This window comes from Macrotis lagotis, chromosome 1 (genome assembly GCF_037893015.1).
Source record: "Macrotis lagotis isolate mMagLag1 chromosome 1, bilby.v1.9.chrom.fasta, whole genome shotgun sequence".
Classification (NCBI taxonomy): domain Eukaryota; kingdom Metazoa; phylum Chordata; class Mammalia; order Peramelemorphia; family Peramelidae; genus Macrotis; species Macrotis lagotis.
The window spans coordinates 389,053,391-389,073,504 of record NC_133658.1 but is presented as its reverse complement, the minus strand read 5'-3'; the positions used below and the strand labels follow the sequence as shown (position 1 = coordinate 389,073,504).

Genomic DNA, 20,114 nt, shown 5'->3' with positions numbered 1-20,114 from the left:
AAAGTCACACAACTAGTAAGTGTCAAATGTCTGAGGTCACATTTGAACTCAGGTTCTCCTGCTTTCAAGGCCAGTGCTTTAACCACTGCACCACCTCACTACCAAAGAGTTTCAGGGAACCTAGTTTAATCTGCTCCAACAACCTTCACTACATGGTACTCCTATATCTCTTTTGACATCTGTATTAGTCATTCTACTGCTTGCACACTTTTTTAAACTCTGTTATGAAATATTTCTAGCAGTACTTTTGTCATAGAAAAAAGTGCAAACTTCTCAGGTGTTTTTCAGCAAGAGAAAATAACTGAACAAATTATGGTAAGTTAATGTCAAAGAATGGGGGCGGGGTGGAGCCAAGATGGTGACAAGAAAGGATCCAATCTTAGGCGCTCTCTGATAAAACTTCTAGACTAAGGACTCTAACTAAACTTTTGAGAGACAGAACCCACAAAGGGACTCAGAGCGGCAGTTCAAGGTAACCTAGAAAAGAGCAGAAAGGCTCTGCTCCCCCGGGGTTAGAGGGGCGACCTGCCAGAGGGGCGGCCCGCCACAGCAAAAGAACTTCAGCCTCCCGGAAGCAGCCCCAGGGTACTGGGAGCACCAGCTCACAGCAGCAGGGGAGTCTCCTGAGCTACACCCCAGGGAGCACCAGGCACAAAGTGGTGGAACAGTGGGGGACTTCTGCCAGAGCTAGCACATGGAGCCCAGCCCTCAGGGCACATAGCAAGCAGCTTGGTCCTGCAGCCCAGATCCAGAAACAGAAGCAGGCAGGGCCGTTAAGCAGGACCCCCCAGGGCATGAGCCCATTGAGCTGAGGGAGAGGAATGAAGAGAGACTGCAGAGCTCTGTCCTCTGCCCCAGGAACAGGACTCTGGGGCTCTGAACACATTCAGATCCTGATCGCAGTCTAGGCCCCCACACAGAACAGCAGTGGTCCCCTCTACCTCAGGCCCATGGCAGACATGAATAACATGAATAACATATGGTTATTCACAGACCAGGAGGCAGGACAGAGCCTCACACACTAAGACCCTTGTGGGAGTGCCCCAAAAGCTCAGGAAGCACCCCAAAAACAGGCTTAGGCTGGGAAAATGAGCAAGCAGAGAAAAAAGAGGAACACCATTGAGAAATACATTATCTATGATCCCAAGAAGGATCAATATACTCAGTCTGAAGATGAGGAAACACAAGCTCCTGCATCTAAAGACTCCCAGAAAAACAGAAACTGGGATCAGGCAATAACAGAGCTCAAAAAGGACTTTGAAAATCAAATGAGGGAGTTAGAAGAAAAACTGGGAAAAGAAATGAGAGGGATGCAGGAAAAACATGAAAATGAAGTCAGCAGCTTAGTCAAGGAAATCCAAAAAAATGCTGAAGAAAATAGCATGCTAAAAACCAGCTTAGGTCAAATGGATAAAACAGTTCAAAAAGTTATTGAGGAGAAGAATGCTTTAAAAAGCAAAATTGGCCAGATGGAAAAAGAGATAAGAAAACTCTCTGAGGAGAACAAATCCTTCAGACAAAGAATAGAATACAGAGAGATTGATGAATTTACCAGAAATCAGGAATCAATACTTCAAAACCAAAAAAAATGAAAAATTAGAAGAAAATGTGAAATATCTCATTGAAAAAACAACTGATATGGAAAATAGACTTAGGAAAGATAATTTAACAATTATTGGAATACCTGAAAGTCATGATCAGGAAAAGAGCCTTGACATCATTTTCAAAGAATTACTACAGGAAAATTGCCCTGATATTCTAGAAGCAGAGGGCAAAATAGAAATGGAGAGAATCCACTGATCCCCCAAGAAAGAGATACCAAAAAACCAACCCCTAGGAATATTATAACCAAGTTCCAGAACTCCCAAGTCAAAGAGAAAATATTACAAGCAGCCAGAAGGACACAGTTCAAATATCGTGGAGCTGCAGTCAGGATCACACAGGACTTAGCAGCAACTACATTGGAAGCTCATAGGGCTTGGAATACAATATACCGGAAGGCAAAAGAGCTTAGAATGCAGCCAAGAATGAACTACCCAGCAAGGCTGAATGTCCTCTTCCAGGGAAAAAGATGGACTTTCAATGAACCAGGGGAATTTCAAATGTTCCTTTTGGAATGGTCAGAGCTGAATAGAAGGTTTGATCTTCAGATATAGGACTCAGGTGAAGCATAGAGATTGGAGGAAAGGGGGAAAATATGAGGGACTTAATGAGGATGAACTGCATGTATTCCTGCATAGAAAAATGATATTGATAATACTCATATGAACCTTCTCAGCTAATAGAGCAGGTAGAGGGAGCTTTTATAGTTGAAGCACAGGAGAAAGCTGAATTCGAAGATAAAATATGGTGTAAAAATAGAGTCAATGGGAAAAAAGGGAAATGTAATGGGAGAAAGAAAAAGGAGAGGGGGAATAGGCCAAGATATTTCATATAATAAGATTTTTCTTTATTACAATGAGCTATTGCAATGATATGGAAGGGGAGAGGCAAGGGGGAATGAGGGAACCTTTGCTCTCATCAGAGGTGGCTATGAGAGGAAACAGCATATGTACTCAATGGGGTATAGACATCTGGAGTAAGAAGGAGGGGGGAGCAGGGGGAAGGGGTGGGGATGTGAATAAAGGAGGAGAGGATGGGCCATGTGGGGAGAGTGGTCAGTTATAACACATTTTCTTTTTTACTTCTTGCAAGGGACTGGGATTGGATGGCCTGTCCAGGACCATAGGGCCAGGTGGATTCTGGGCCTAAGGGGTGGTATGGGGGCTCAGAGCCTCTTGGCCCCAGGATCAGGGCTCTGTCTGCTGTGCCACTCAGCTACCCTACAACAGAGTCAGAGTGAAAGGAGAGAGAAAATATAGTACATGGTAGTGGAGAAATAAGAAAGGAGGGAGTTGCGATCAGCAATGGCAACGTTGGAAAAATATGGAAGTAACTTTTGCGATGGACTTACCATAAAGAATGTGATCCACCCATAACAGAGTTGTTGGTGTTGGATCAATGACTGAAACACATTTTTTGTTATTATTATTTGGGGGAGGGTGCAGGGCAAATGGGGCTGGGTGGCCTGCCTGGGGCCACATAGCAGGGTGATCTTTGGGTGCCTGAAGCCAGATTTGGACCTGGGTGCTCCTGGCTCAAGGGCCAATGCTCTGTCTGCCACCCAGCCACCCCTACTATTATTACTATTTTATTTTATTTTGGGTCTTTTTTTTTTCTTTCCTTCTTTTTGGTTTTTGCAGGGCAGTGGGGATCAGGTGGCTTGCATGTCACACGGCTGGGTGATTGTTGGGTCTATGGGGCTGGATGTGGGCTCGGGTGCTCTTGGCTCCAGGGCTGGTACTTCGTCCATTGCACCACCTGGCCATACCTACAATTATTACTATTTATTTTTTTCTCTCCCCTTTACTTTATCGCTCAAGCAAGTCTATATTCATGGGGGGAGGGGTATTTCATTTACTCTTAAACAAGACCATTTTATTAATGTAAAAAAACATTTGTACAAAAAGAGAATAAAAAAATTGAATAAAAAAATAAAATAAAATGTCAAAGAATGCTATTGTTCTATTAAATAAGAAGTATGAAGAAGTTAGAAAAACATAGAAAGATTTATATGAACTGATACAGAGAAAAGTGAATAGACTAATAGAAACATAGATTTATATACATACAATGACAACAATTAATGCTAAAAAAGGCAGCAAAACTCAGAATAATTGGATTTGTTTTAGAGAACAAATAATGAAATACATCCCCCCCCCCTTTGCAGAAACACAGGGGACTTGGAAAGCAAAATATTGCATATACTATCAGACAGGTCTATTTTTGTGAGCTGGTTTTACTTAACTGCTTTTCATTGTTACAATGATTTGATTGGAAGGGGTAGAGTTTTCAAAGAAAATAACTGGGATGCAACAAAAAAGAGCCATCAGCAAAATTTTTTAAACCTTGTTATATACTCCATATAAAAACATATTTTTTTTCCTAAACAAAAAAAGACCCAGATCCACCAGAGAAACTACTGATAATATAACAGGCAAACTGACATGACTCAAGCAAAAAGTAAGGTCTTTTTTGTTTTTTAAGATATTTGAGAACCAGATCAGAAATTATTCTAGGGTGTAGCTAGGTGGCACAGGGGATAGAGCACCGGCCTTGGAGTCAGGAGTACCTGAGTTCAAATCCAGCCTCAGACACTTAATAATTACCTAGCTTGTGTGGCCTTGGGCAAGCCACTTAACCCCACTGCCTTGAAAAAAAGAAAGAAAGAAATTATTCTGATTATATCAATCCCTGAAATACTATAGACTTCCTTAGGAACTCTCCTGGTCAATTAAAAAATTGGCCAAGAAATCAACACAGCAAAATTCAAGTGGATAAGAATACCTACTGTGGACTCCTGGCCAAAGTAACTGCCCAGTGAAAGGCAGACTGCCCAGCCCATATCTTTTCCAGTAGAAACCTGAAATACTAGCTCTAATAACAAACAAATCTAATGAGAAACTACAGCAAGTGACTTCTTCCGTTCTCATACTGCACAAAAAGTCATCCAGAAACCAATGGGCAATAAAGTAAAGGAGCCAACAACAAAGCCAGCACCACAGCACAGTTACATCAGAGGCAAATAAACCTTAGCCTCCTAGCAAGAAACATGTGCAGCCCATAGGACTCTCTCTCTCCAAAGGAAGAAAGAATGAAAGGCTTCCTTGAGCAAGCCCTGGAGAGGTCAGAAAGTGCCAGGCTGAGGATTTTGGAAATCCAGAAGAACAGCAGAGACCAGTATAGATTCAACAGTTCTCATTCCTCACACTATACTGAGATGCCATAGAGGGTCCTGTATATCCACTCCTCTGAACCAAAGATCCAGGGGAAGGGAAGAGGCCTAACCTCAGAATAGAGAGATCATCACAGGGATCCAGGAGAACTCATGTTAAAACAAGCAGAACTAAAAACCCCACCCAAAAGCATAGCCTTGACAGAGCCTTCTTCTGGCAAAGAGATAGCAAACCAAAGAGACACACCAGCATGTGTGTGTGTGTGTGTGTGTGTGTGTGTGTGTTTTGTGGATAGGTGCATACATTTCAGATGGAAAATCTCAAAAATGGTGTAATTCTATGAGCATAGATTCAAAGGAAAAATGGATTTTTCACAAATGCAATGTAAATACCTAAAAGAAATGAAGCAAGAATTTTAAAAAATGAAATTAAAGAATACATATTGCCCAGATTATGACATGTGGATGAATTGATGACTGAATTGATAATTTATGAAATTATCAAATGGGGGACCCAGTTCTTTGGGTACTCATCAGGAAAGTCCACAAGCAGCAACAGGAAATGGAGCAACAATCACACTCATTTAACGCACAGATGGTACAAGGACAAGACAATGTGGTGACAGGGGAATAGGTTGATGAAGGGGGGGAGCATGGAGAACAAAAGGGGAGAGGGAGAAAGAGAATATCATTCACATAAACATGGATAAGAATTGGTGGTGCTTAGCAGCATGGACCTGATAGAGATAAAAGAATGTTAAGAGGGGAGGGGGTTTGAGATCTCATTTTTATAGTGGATTTTTTGAGGAACAGACTAACTCCTAACTGTTCTGCTTTGGGATTAGTTCATTAACATATCAATATCATGTCAAAGTAAAACTTCAAAGTTAACATATCCTCATTACCTCAGAGTTAACAGTACCTTTTGATGTACTTCTTTTTTTTTAACATTTTAACATTTTATTTGTTTTCCAACTATATACGTAATATGTATCCATCATTTTTTGCAAGGCTCTGAATTCTTCCATTCTTCCCTCCTCCCACCACAGAAGACTGTCTGATAGTCACCACATTGTTTCTATACCATACATGATGTAAATTGAATGTATTATAAGAGTAAATACAAGAGTAAACATTAACCCCCCCCCCCCAAGAAGATGAGAAACCTCAAGAACAGAGAGAAAAATAATTGTACTTCACTCTGTGTTCAGATTTCAATGTCTCTGTCTCTGTTGCTGGGGTGAGTTGCTTTCTTTATCATAAGTCCACCAGAGAAGTTGCTTCACTATTTTTCCCACAGTCGCTATTACTAGCTGTACCTCCATTCTATTTCTCCCCTATCTCATTTATTCTATTCTCTCTCTCTCCTTTCATCCTGGTCCTGTCCAAGAGTGTTGAATCTGAGTACCCTCTCCCTCAATCTTCCCTCTCTTCTATCACCTATTCCCCCCCTTCCCCCCAATTCCCCCTCATCCTGTCCCTTTCATCCCATCCTTCTCCAGGGAAAGACAGATTTCCTCACTCTATTAAGTGTGCATGTTATTTTCTCTCTGATCCATTTCTGATGAGAATGAAGGCTCACTCATTCCCCCTTGCCTTCCCCCTTTCCACTCCATTGAAAAAAGCTTTTTCTTGACTCTTATGTGAAATTTCTTAGCTTCTTCTTCATCTCCTTTTCCTTCCTCCCAGTACTTTCCTTTATCACCCATTGACTCCATCTTTTTACTATATTATACCATTATATTCTGCTCCTTCCTATGTCCTGTCTATATATGCTCCTTCTAACAGCTCTTATAATTGAGAAAGTTCATATGAGTTATCAATGTCTTCTTCCCGTGCAGGAATATAAATAGTTCAATATCATTAAGTTCCTCATAGTTAGTCCTCCTCCACTCCCTCTATGTTTCACCAGAGTCCTGTACTTGGAGATCAAACTTTCTGTTCAGCTCTGGTTGTTTCAATAGGAAAGTTTGAAAGGCCCCTGTTTCATTGAAAATCCATCTTTTCCCCTGAAAGAGGATGTTCAGTTTTGCTGGGTAGTTGATTCTCAGTTGTAAACCAAGATCTTTTGCCTTCTGGAATATCATATTCCAATCCCTACGAGTCCTTAATATAGATGCTGCCAGATCCTGTGTAATCCTGACTATGTATGAAGACTCAGTAGTTGAATTGTTTGTTTCTGGCAGCTTTTAGAATTTTCTTTTTGATTTGGGAATTTTGGAATTTGGCTATAATATTCCTGGAAGTTTTTCTTTTGGGATCTCTTTCAGGAGGTGACTGGTGAATTCTCTTAATTTCTATTTTACCCTCTGCTTCTAGGTTCTCAGGGCAATTTTGCTGTATTATTTCTTGAAAAATGAAGTCTAGGCTCTTCCTCTGGTCATGGCTTTCAGATAGCCCAATAATTTTTAAATTATTTGTTCTGGATCTGTTTTCTAAGTCGGTTGTTTTTCCGATGATATATTTCACACTTTCTTCTAATTTTTGGCTTTTTTGGAAGAGTTTTATTTCTTCCTGATTTCTTGCAAAGTCATCAGCTTCCTTTAGTTCCCTTCTGCATGTGAAGGAGTTATTTTCTTCAGAGAGCTTTTTGATCTCCTTTTCCAGCTGGCCAATTCTGCTTTTTAAGGCATTCTTCTCCTCATTTGCCTTTTGTGTTGCTTTTTCCATTTGACTTAAACTGGTTTTTAATGTTACTTTCCTCAGTATTTTTTTGTATTTCTTTCACCAAGCTGCTGATTTGGTTTTCATGATTTATCTGCATCACTCTCATTTCTCCTCCCAATTTTTCCTCCCTTAATTGCTTTTCAAAGTTGTTTTTGAGCTCATCCATAGTCTGAGCCTATTTTCTATTTCTCTTGGAGGTTTTGGATATGGAAGCTTCAATTTTGTCATCATCTGAATATGTGTTTTGATTTTCCATGGGACTAAAGTAATTCTCTATGGTCAGATTCTTCTTTTTCTGTTGTTTACTCATTTCCTCAGCCCAATACAGCACTTCCAAGGCTTTGGTTTTTTTTTTTTTGGAACACCCCACTGGGCACTTTATTCCTCCAAGGTCTTATGCTCTCTTGCCTGTGCTTTAATATGTAGATGGACCCCCTACTTCCATTTGCCCTGGGGCTATAAGGAGGGATCCTGCTGTCTTAGTATGGAAGCCCAAACTACAATATCTGAGTGTAGGCAAACAGCAGAGTCCTACCCCAGGGAGAGCAGGGAAATCTCTGCAGACTTCCCTTACTGTCTCTGGGGATACAGTCTGCTTTCTCCAGATTCTTGCTACAGGTTTTGTGTCCATGTTCCTCACTCCACACTCATTCTGGTGTAGCAGAGTTCTCCTCACCCCCACCCCCCACCCCCCCCACCCCCACCCCAAGCTTGGTGATCTCTGGGCTGGGCTGGGCTGGGCTGGGCTGAGCTAGGCTGTGCTGGGCTGGGTTGGGCTGGGACCACAGCTTTTTTCCCTAACCTCCCCCCCCCCAAACATCTTTCCCGTGGAACTTCTAAATTATCTTGGACTGAGGAAATGTATCACTCTTTCTGTGGGTTCTGCCCCTGTAAATTTTGGCTAGAGCCATCATTTGTTTGGGGTTTTTTGCAGTTTGAAGGTAAGGAGTTCCCAGGAAATGCTTTCTTCACACCTCATCTTGGCTTGGCTTTGTACTTCTACTCTGAACCCGGTGGTCAGGAATTTGTTTAGAATTTACATATCATAGAACCAGAACCCTGACAGCAGCACTTAGATGGTTTCTGCTAATTCAGTACATGTTACCAAAATCTCAATTCTGATTATTAAATTATGTTGCTTGCATCTTTATAATGGTTGGTTTGTATGTGACTTCCAGTTTCCACTGGAACTTATATACCAAAGTAACTGGAGGGAAGAGGGCAATCAGGGAGATCAGAGCAAGATACAATTTAATAAAATCCATCAAGAGAGAGGGAGAAGTAGACATAAATGTAGACATAGATATAGATAGACATAGAAATAGACACAAAGATAGACACAGGCACAGATGCAGATACAGATACATATTCATAGATATTAATGCACACATAGATGCCAGGGTCGATGTCCTGGACAAGCACTGAAGATGAACAATGACTGAGAACAAAATCGATAAGAAGAATGAGCAGGAAGATAATCTAAGTTGTTCTGTTCCTTCCTACTACAATCCATTGTTTTAACACAAATATTCTCTTAGTGGCTCTTTATATAACTATAAACCAAGGAATACCATCTCCGAAAAGTCAATATTATCCAAAAGATGATGGAAAAGCACCTCCTAAATATGTTTGATGCAACATATTATCTGAGAGGTAGAATAAAAGGCATCATCAAGGACAAAAGGTGCTTTAAACATGTAGTGAAACTGAGATAAATTATTGAAAGTATGAGTACTGAGTTACTATCAGTCAATCAACAAGTATTTATTGAGCATCCTCTATGAATAGTTCATGGAAAAATATGGACAACTATCTCACAGAATGAGAAGGTATAAAGAGATTTTGATCTACAAAGAGTAACAAATTTGAGTCAATCTAGTAAGGCTCCATGGGACAACTGGGATGAATGAGCCACCAGTGGGGTGCTTATTCCCCCATTCCCTTCCAAACCTCATGCAGGATCCAAGCAGGACCATTGAGCATTTCCACAATGCCTGCCTAAAGATCCCAGGATCTTACCATTGGCTCTGCAGTTGTATCTTATATAAGTTGTCTCTCTCAAATAGACAGCTTCTTAAAAACAAGAACATTTCACTTTTTCTATTTGTACCCTCTGACATTTAAGCTGTTACTATGTATCAAACACTGTATTAATAAAATGCTATTTTGTTCATTTATTCTACAAATATTTATTACGTGCCTACAATGTTCAAGGAGAGTAGCATATATATATATATATACACAAATATATCCACAAAGTTATTAATATATGCACATTGTATAAACATGTATGCAAATACATATACATCTTTGTATATATACCAAGCCATTAATGAGTATTCAAAAATGTATTCACATACACATTGCATTATGTGGGTATATATATATATGTATATAAAGATAAATATAAAACCATTAATATAAATATACATAAGAGAGATGGTCTTTATCTTTAAGAAACTCACTCTACAAATTAAGGGAGAAAACTCATATATGTGAATTCAGTAGTAGACAAATTATAAGACATAGGGGATCTTTAGGCAAGTCTGGTGGAAATGCTCAGTGGTCTTGCCTGGCTCCTGCATGAAGCCTGGATGGGTTATATATGCATGCATATATACAAAGCATGTGCTCAAAAAAAGCTTATATTCTTTTGGGATGTGACAAAATAACTATTAGAAGTAATAGAATAAGCACTAAAAAATGAAAATGAGAAGAGGTTGAGATCCAGGTCTGAAGTTGGAGACTTTAAGGAACAGGTTCAGTTTGCCTGGCAAATGGAGTTCATAAAGGGGAATGGCACAAAATGTGTCTGAGAAGTACAGATTAAAAAACTGTAGGACCAGAAAGAATAGCCATATAGGTCCATCAGTGTGTCAGAGTGTAGAAGCAAAGGGGAGCTTTGGAAAAAGAGCTGGGTTCAAATCGTTCTTTGCTACATATATGCATAATCCTACACAAGGCCCATTCTCTGGGTCTCAGTTCCTCATCTGTAAAATAAAAGAGGGTAGATAATCTGGATAATCTCTAGAGTCTCTTCAGGTCTAACTCTACAGTCCTATTGAAGACAAAGATGTCTTTGACTCTAGCACAGGGTCAGGGAGATGTTCAATTGCTATTTGTTTTCTTAGAGGAGGTTGGGGAGAAGGAGAAACAGAAGGCTGAACCTTCAGCAGTCAATGGACTCACAATTTTGCTCCTGATACATTATATAGATCACTGAATCTCTCCAAGCTTTAGTTTCAGAGTAAAAGCTTTTACCTGTAAGGTCATGAAGGCTCACCAAAAAACTAGTCAAAGGGGTGGAGTGGGCCATTTAAAAGACTGGAAATTTATAATGCATTAATAAATAAAATGAAAAATTCTCCCTTCTTCTTGATTGTGGAATGAATCAGAGCTCTGTGGTATGTTTTATCCCAAGGAGGATAGAGAAAATGACTCCCTAAGATGATAACTGAACAAATAAATGCTCAACTCAGTAGATTAAAATTCACTCCAAGTGGTTGTTAGGCACATGTCAGGGAACTTGGATGTAACAAGTAATAACAATTATAAATTCATTTATTAAGGTCCGGTTTATGATGTTATTACCAAAGCTTATATGACCGCCTATTTTGTGTTAAGATATTCTGAATGAGAAGATATGAAGGAATTTTGATATACAAGGAGGAACCAATTTGATTCGATTCAGCAAGGCCCCATGAGACAACTGAGAGGAAAGAGCTGCCAGTAGGGACACTCATTCAGAGAATAGAATTTCACTTCAATAGGAAAACTATTATTCTTCATAATAAAGGCATATAAAGATCCCTGATTCTTGGATTCACTGTTCTCCCCTATGACCATAATGTATGTCAAAACTCTGTTTAATGAACTAAATTTGTTATATTTCTAACAATATCCTTAAATAAGGGATAGGGCCTGGACCCATGGTTTAAAAAACATAGGAATCTTCCAGGTGAGAAAAATCCTTCTACTAATGCAGGTTGACATTTTCCTACAAATTATTGCTTATAGAATTGAGAGGGTAAGTGATCTTCCAAGGTCCTATAGCTGGCATGTGGCATCAGTGAAACTTGAACCCAGGTCTTCCTACCTTGGAAGCTGGCACTGTATCCACTAGGCTATGCTATGTCTTAGTATAATACATAGCAAATTCAAGCTGAAGGAGGTTACAAATGATTTAAAACAAACAAGGGGCAGATCAGGGATAAGAATATGTGACCATAAATAATTCACAACCTCTTTGGTCCTCAATTTCCTCTTTTGTAAAATGAAGCCTTGTACTAAATGTTTTCTAAGGTTCCTTCAAGCTGTAACATTCTATAAAGCTCTGTGACTCTAGTTATTTCACCTTAGTTTCATTGCTTCTACCCTTTTTAAATGACCAAACTTCTAGATTACTCTTGGCATTCTTGCCTTCCTGCCTGTGTTGCCGTTGTCTTTCTTTTCACTTCCTTCTACAAAGAAGACAAGTCTATGAGAGTCAATCTTTCTAGGCCTTAAAAATATGTGTAAAAGGTGGGAAAAGAGTGTCCTCAGACATTGAGGTCCAGCCAGTGATGATATGCAGGGGAAAAAAACCAACGTGAGTAAATGCAGAATTTTTGTTCTACTGAGCACAAGGAAGTTTATAGAATCCGGCAGTTTGGAGACTCTGAGTAGTCACTGGTCCTTTCCCCTATCTCTAGGTAAGATAACATCTAACTGTTCTGAATAAATAATAATTTGTCCTGCTTTCTATGCTTAACTTCTGGAGAGGTGCCAGCATAACCATCTTCAGTCATATTTTTTTTAATTGAACATCACACCTTGGCAAGAAAAAACTTCTTTATAGGAGGCAGTGAGTGTGGTAAAAAGACAACTAGATGGATAGCCAAAAAACTTAAGTTTTAGTCCTGATTTTGCCATGGGATTATTGAGCAGAATGACATTGATTAAGTCGTCCAAAGTGGGCCTAAATTTCTATAATGAGAAAATAAAGGGCCTGGACTAGATGATATTTAGGTCCCTTCCAACCATGACATGTTATAAATGTTATTTAACCTAAGTCAAACATATTGTCACATAATCAGTTCTGCAAGTAAAACAGAAGGGCTTACAAAGTTGTCTCTAGTGGGGTAAGAGATCTGGAACAAATTACATTGTGTGGTCCTTCTTCCTCAATTATTTTATACTAGTGAAATCAAGTTAAAAAACTAATACCAAAGAAAAGCTTAAAGTCAAAAAAGGGCAACATGAAACCTTTGGTTGGGGTCAGGACAGAGGTGTGTGACAAAAAAGAGGTTATACTAGGTGATTTTGATGGGATAAGTAGACCAAGGGCTGAATTTACATGTAGGTACCTCAGGTATTTTTTTTTTAGCACCAACTGTTCACTGGATAGCACCAGTAATTTTTACTAAATGGCTCTTAAATTACTTTGAAACCTAAGGAACAGATATTTAAAAGATCCTTCTAATTAAGACTCTCCCTCCAACTTTCGTACTTCAATCAGAATTATTCCAATTAAGTCTTTTCTCATCCCTAAATACCCTACCTTATTAGAGGGAGGTTCTCTTTCCTTGAAATTTCTGTCACCTGCATCATCAATGAGGAAAGATAAACTCTGCAAGCAGTTCAATCCTCACCTTTGATACATCAGTGTCTGTGATTTTAATCTTGTGGGTACTGCTTCTAAAAGAGAGGATCACAATCCATCTCCTAATGATTCTCATCCCATTTGATTATTATCCTTGTCTCTCATAAATCCTTCCATTCAATATATTGGGGAACATCCTCTCTAGGCATTGGTACTGTGGCTATCAATAGAACATTTGAGCTACCCACTGGTTATACCCCACTCTCACTGAATAACAAACCTCATTTCCTCCTTTTGCAGTCATATACATCTATCCTTTCCAACACAGAATTGCAATTCGTTATTTGTAATGCTTTGCAGAATACTCAAACCCAGTATGAGCCTCTTTTTGGCCTTCAGGTAAACCCTTTAAATTCTTCAAAGACAACTGTCTTTCATGACTCCAAGAGATACAGCAGAACATTGATTTTTTTTTTAGGGAGAATCTTGGCATCGTTATCAACCCTGGCCCTTAGCAAGGTTTTTTGGTTTATGTTTTTTTATTTTTTTTTTTAAGTCAGGCATTGGATCAGTCTGGACTCAGTCCCAGACAAGGGGATAAGACTACAGGGTCTATAGCTCTGATTCGTGTCTGCTGTTTTTCTTCTTATTTTAGGTGGTCAGGGAAGTTTAACTTAGCCCACATCCAGATGGTCTAAACTTCTACTGTCACCATCCAGCGGCTTCCCACGCAAAGCTCCTACCTGCTCCTCCTTCCTCCTCCTACAAGGTAAGAAGAGCTTCCTCACTTGGGCTTTGGCTCTCTTAGTATTACATCCCACCTCGGGTGGAAGTAGTGGCCCCTGAGAGAACTCTTCTCGTAGTTCTCCTCTGCCACCTGGGGCGATGGGGGGAGGAGGAGGAGTAAGGTAGAGTGGTTTCCAGACCTCTTTCCCCAGTGACAAATGTTTTAATTAAGCCCCGGTGGTGTGCGTGGCTGTGGTTCCACTGTCAGGGCTAGGGAGCCGTAGCTGAAACTGCATTGCCCTCTAGTGCTTTGCTGTGTCAGGACAGGACTGCTCTCCCCTTCTTGATGTCACTGCCATGCAGAGCCAGCCCAGCAGCACATTGAAGGCTGCCTGCAGACCCTCCTCGCAGCTCCACCGAGCCAGGCGCCGCCGCCACTGCCGCCGCTCCCTGCAGACCCGCAGAGGGCAGGGGGGAGAGAACACGGAGCGCCCCTCCCCTGCGCCAGTTCCAGTCCCTATTCCCTCCACCGCCCCCTCCCCAGCCACAGCTCCTGGTTTGCCTGACGTGGACAATTAAACTTGAAGCTACCTCTTCCCTCTCTTCTCCTTTTGACAGGCTTCCGAAGATTGTGAACGGGCAAGGAGGGACTCGCTCGCTACCGTCTGCTCTGGGAGATGCCTGCCCGGGAGGCGAGCGACTCCTGCCCAGTAGTGACGGCTGAGGTGGAGGGAAAGTTTCAACAGAGCTGAGGTACTTCGTGTGCTGCCCTTGAAGCCTCATTACTCCCCCTCCCCCCGGCTATGGAGGGTGGGCTTTAAAATGAATCCCCATCTGGACGTGAACCACAACATATCTGCACCTGCCTATTGGGAAGAAGCGAGTGGCGGAAACCTCACTGGTCCCAATCAGACGTCCAGCAATTCCACTCCTCCTGAGCTGGATATCAGGAGGGCCATTTCTGTGGGCATTGTGCTAGGCGCCTTCATCCTCTTTGCCATCGTGGGCAACATCCTGGTGATCCTCTCTGTGGCATGCAACCGTCACCTGCGGACACCCACCAACTACTTCATAGTTAATCTAGCCATTGCAGACCTGCTGCTGAGTTTCACAGTCCTGCCTTTCTCTGCTGCCCTTGAAGTGCTTGGCTACTGGGTGCTAGGGAGAATATTTTGTGATATTTGGGCTGCAGTGGACGTGCTGTGCTGCACAGCATCCATCCTGAGTCTCTGCGCCATCTCTATCGATAGATATATAGGGGTCCGCTACTCTCTCCAGTATCCAACACTGGTCACCAGGAAAAAGGCCATCCTGGCCCTACTCAGTGTGTGGGTGTTGTCCATGGTGATCTCCATTGGCCCTCTCCTTGGGTGGAAGGAGCCTGCGCCTAAGGATGAGAAGGAGTGTGGTGTCACTGAAGAGCCCTTTTACGCTCTCTTCTCCTCCTTGGGCTCCTTTTACATCCCGCTTGCTGTCATCCTAGTGATGTATTGCCGAGTCTACATCGTGGCCAAAAGGACCACCAAGAACCTGGAAGCGGGAGTCATGAAGGAGATGTCCAACTCCAAGGAGCTGACTTTGCGAATCCACTCCAAGAACTTTCATGAGGATGCCCTCAATAGTACCAGGGCCAAGGGCCACAATCCTAGAAACTCAATAGCTGTCAAACTTTTTAAGTTCTCCAGAGAAAAGAAGGCAGCCAAGACCTTGGGCATTGTGGTTGGCATGTTTATTTTATGCTGGCTTCCATTCTTCATTATTCTACCACTTGGTAAGTTGGGGACCAGAAGGGGAATTGGGGAAATTCTGAAGTGGCCATGGTACAATGGAATGAGAACTAAGCTTGAATTTGGAGATAGTGGGTCTGGGTTCAAATCCTAGCCCTGATACTTTTCTTCTATGAACTTGGACAAGTCACTTAGCTCCTCTGAGTCTCAGTGTCTTCATCTGTAAAATTAAGAATATGAGCTACATAACCTCTGAGGTCTCTTAAAGCCCTAAGTCTTTGGTACTATGGTCTGATGGTGGTAGAGGTGATGGTAGAGGCAATCATGATGATGTTATAAGCTATTTAATGCAGTACATTCCTTTTTTGGTCTGATTTGATTTCCAGTGCAAGGGCTTTGCAGATGGGAGGCTTGCTAGGAACCAGTGCAGGTGTTAGTTAAACACACTAGTTCCTTGCCACTTAAAATAGACACAGGAAAATCAAGTAGAGTGAATGAGTCACTTGGCATTCTCAGTTTAATAATTAAAAAGGACAGCTCAAACATCACACAGAAATCATTTTGGTAGTAATGATGTGTTGGCTAGAACAGCGTCACTAATGCTGCATACAAAATAATTTGTTGGTGACTGCAGAAAAAGACGGTTGGAGAAGAGTAGAGAGGCAGCTCTTGCAGGGAGGAAAAATGCAGTTTTCATTCAAAGACTCCTGCCCAGATTTGGGTTCCTGTAAAGCCTGCCAGTGAAGGCTTTCTCCTCTCATGGCTGATTTGGTCCTTCTGTATTGCTGGGTGGTTGGGAGGGGGCAATTTATTATCAGTTCTTAAGGCATTTTACAAATGCCTTGGTCTGAAATTCTTTCTTGTTAACTGACGAGTGAACTATGAAAGGGATAGAAAATGACTAAGACTGGAGGTTTATTTACAGTTTTCACCCAGAAATTTTTCCTAATTGGCAATTGATGGAATTAACATAAACTTTTCCTTTGCTTTCTGCCCCTATACAGGCAATAATATCAATAGGCCTAAATAGAAGTGAGCTGTTTAACTAAAATATTGTCTGGGTTTCCTTTTGCTTATCACTTCCACAAATAGGATGTCCAAAGACAATCCATGTTTCTTGTAAGATATGTGTTCTCTGAAAGCCCAGGCCACAGTAAAGCAGTAATCCTGCATCAAGAGTTGTGAAATACAGTCCACATGGCATCTGAAACCATATTCTGAGTATCTTGTCTCATAGTCCTAGAGGAAGTCACATACCATGGCAGGAAGCAAATGTGCATTTCACTGGGCTCTGCTATTTCCATAAGCAGAGACAGAACCTGAGTATATTATGGATCACAGAAGACATTAGAGTAAAGTTGCAATTAACAGAACCCAACTATATTTGATAAGAACATGTTATGAATTTTGCATTTGAGAAAAATAAGCTGACAAGAAAGCAAGTTGCTTTCAGGTATTAAGCATATGTATGTAATATATATATATATATGTATATATATATATATACGTATATATAAAACATGCATGTATAGATATATCTTCCAGGGCATTTCCACTGCATTATGAACAATTATTTATACCACAAACTATGCATTTTGAAGCAATTCACTTCTCTCTGGCAAGTTTATTTACAAAATTGAAGAGTTGAACTATATCAGGGGTTCTTAACATGGGGTTCTATGAATTTAGTTTTTTTAATGTTTTGAAAACTGCATTTCAATGGAATTGCTTTCCTTTGTATTTTATTTTATGCTTTTATTAACATTATTTTGATCAGAACTCCCCATGTTTCATCCAACTGCCAAAGCTATCCATGTCATAAAAATGATTCCTAGACTAGATAATCTCCAAGATCCCTTCCATGTTCTATATCCTGGAACCATCCTAGCCTCCTATCTATAGTTCTGTTCAATGAGAATTCAAACACAGAATGATGAACTTCAAGTCATCATACAAGATCCTCATCAGAAAAGGTTCACTGCCTGGTAGTACTTAATAACAAAGGAGCAATGAGTAATACTTTTAGGAAAGATTTTCAACAATAAGAGTTGAATCCAAATTCAAGTTATCATAAGTCAACTAGAAAATAGCATTACCCATCACACCATTTTCCAAGTATTAGAAACTTGAGATTTGACTGTGCAACATGGCATATGAAAACTACTCTGGATTTGGAATCAAAGGATCAGGGTTTGAATTACATCTCTGTAATGAATGCCATTTCATGAGTTACTTGACCTCAGTTAATTCATCTGTAAAGTTTGGATCTCTAAACCCTTTTATCATCAGATTCTATGATACTAAGCCCATGAATGGTATGAAGGGCCCTTAGTGGAGTTTAACAGAATGATAGGAATACTAACATGAAAATAAGAATTTTTGTATCCAAACCCAGGTTCACCTCTTGCTATCCCTGCCTGTCCCCTTACCATCCCTTCCTAGCCTATCTCCTACCTTGCCACTCACTCTCTTCCTCCCATACTATCTCTACCCTTTCCTATTACATGCTCCCTAATTGCAGCTCTTGCCTTTCCTTCTCTTCTTGTCTTTTTATTCCCTTCATGATATAGTAAATACCTTGGAATAGGCCAGGAGACCCTGAAACAGCTAGGACAGGAGTATCAATCAGTAAAGGAAACTGATCTTTTGAAATCCAGGAGCACTGCAATAGCATAATGAAGAAGCCTAGCAGTAAACATCGCTGATCCAAGAAGGAGAATAAAAAGAGCTCTAGCCCAAGAACTTGAGGCAGAGGTTCTAGTCTTGAAACTGGGCCAACTAAGCAGGTTATTTCACTTAACCCCTATGGACCTGAGATTCTTCACCTAAGATCCTTTAATTCTAAGTAAATGAAAGCATAAAAGCTGCCAGACCTCTGATCTCTGGTGAAAGTCAATATCACACACACATACACACACACACACACACACACACACACACACACACACACACACATACACACAGCACTACCACCCATCCTCTTCTCTTTCCCAAGAACTACCTACTTCAAGAACTCTTGTCTTCTTTCCCTCTCTTCCTCCTTCACTGGGATGCCTTTCTAAAAGGTTTGTTGCCCTAATATATCAGGGCCTTTGCATATGCACAATAGAAAGAGAGATGTACTGAACACCCTGAAGAAATTCAATCTCATTCTTATCTCTTTTCCAGTCTGGGAAAGCTTCCTGATCACCCACATTGTGGTTGCATAAGGACCTTCTGACAGTAGAACCTTGTGAAAGGGATCCAAAGACCTGAGTTCAGTTCCTGGTTCTTCTACTTATTAGTTCTTCTATATTTCCCAAAGGCCTTGGTCAAGTCCCTTTGTACCTCTGCAGTTCATTTTTTTAATTTATAAAAGGGATTCATTCAAATGACCTCAAAGGTCTCTTCTGACTGGGAGGCCTATGAGCCATCAATTGGGTGACCTTTGCCAGGGAACCATTCTGATTCTCAATTTCTTCATTTGTAAAAGGGGAAAATAAACCTACTTCACAGAGCTATTGTGAGGAAAATAATTTATAAGACTTCAAGTATCATAAATGTGAGGTATTATTGGTATTGTATTGGAATGTATAGTATTACATTGGAATTTATGTCCTGCTCCCAAACTAAATGACCATTTCCTTCTTATTTAGAAATGCTACTTCTTACCAGAGATATCATAAAAGGACAGTTTGGGGTGGGGGTAAGGTGATGCACACTTAGGAGGTAAATTGGAATTGGATGGGACTGTTGAGGTGAAGGGAGCATAGAGAAAGTCAGCTTTTTTCCCAGGAAAAGGAAATGTTGGATTTAAATTTCTTCTGGATCCAATAACAATCAAGCAAAGAGTAACAGTTGGGCTTAGCATACTTAGAATCCTGAGTTGAGAATATTAATCATAATCTGCTTTAGATTTAGATGCCTTTCCATTTTAATAAGACCTGTAATTTCAATGTAGGGAAATCCCAGTGAGGAAACTTCCTGTACTACTGCAGATTGGTATCTTCTCTGAAACCTATAGTCTTAGACATTTACTTGGCACAATGAGAAATTGAGGGACTTGTCCAGGGTCACATTACCACCAAGATTGGAATCCAAGTCTTCTCTACTCTGAGGCGAGCCCTCTACTCATCACCCCAAGCTGTCTCTCAATCCAAACAGGTTTTACCATCATATGCTCTCAATTAGGAAAGAGTAGCATTTGGCAAAAATGAAGGTTTTTAGGGTAAGCAGGTAGAAGTTACTTCAAATTCAACATAGACTCACAGGTGCCTGGGTACAACAAGATTTCCATATTTGTGTTTGTTATTTCTATGAGAGAGAGGAGAGAGTTTCCCCTAGAGGGAAAGGGAAAACAACAAACCCCACAGTGGGGTTCTGCTCAGGACCTTGATTGTTTTCTCTCTCCCTTGTTTTTATTTCAAGGAGCAGGAGCCAGCTTGCAGACAGGGCTCCATTTCTCTGCTCCTACTGTGCTCTACCTGTAATCCACACAGCCCCTTATTTCCTTTCTCCTCAATATTCTCCAGTGTGGCCCCAAACAAAAGCAGACCAGAAAGGGGAGCGGACTCCAGAACAAGAAAAAGACCCAAACAAGGATAGAGAGGGAGGGGGGGGGGGGGGAGGGGAGAGTGGGAGAGAGGAGAGAGAGAGAGAG

The 20,114-nt window shown here is 40.8% G+C and overlaps 1 protein-coding gene across 2 annotated transcripts in view; it reads left to right on the top strand.

Annotated features, from left to right (window-relative positions):
* The window catches only part of ADRA1B (adrenoceptor alpha 1B), a 119,930-nt gene that overhangs the window by 62,353 nt on the left and 37,463 nt on the right, over positions 1–20,114 (top strand). Inside the window, exons 2-3 of one of the 2 annotated variants that reach the window (XM_074212504.1) lie at positions 13,678–13,791; positions 14,367–15,519. In XM_074212504.1, coding sequence (XP_074068605.1) covers positions 14,571–15,519 — 949 coding nt within the window. In that variant the 5' untranslated portion in view covers positions 13,678–13,791; positions 14,367–14,570. Of the gene's footprint in view, positions 1–13,677; positions 13,792–14,185; positions 15,520–20,114 lie in introns of those variants that run through there. The other variant, XM_074212505.1, reaches the window with a different exon arrangement.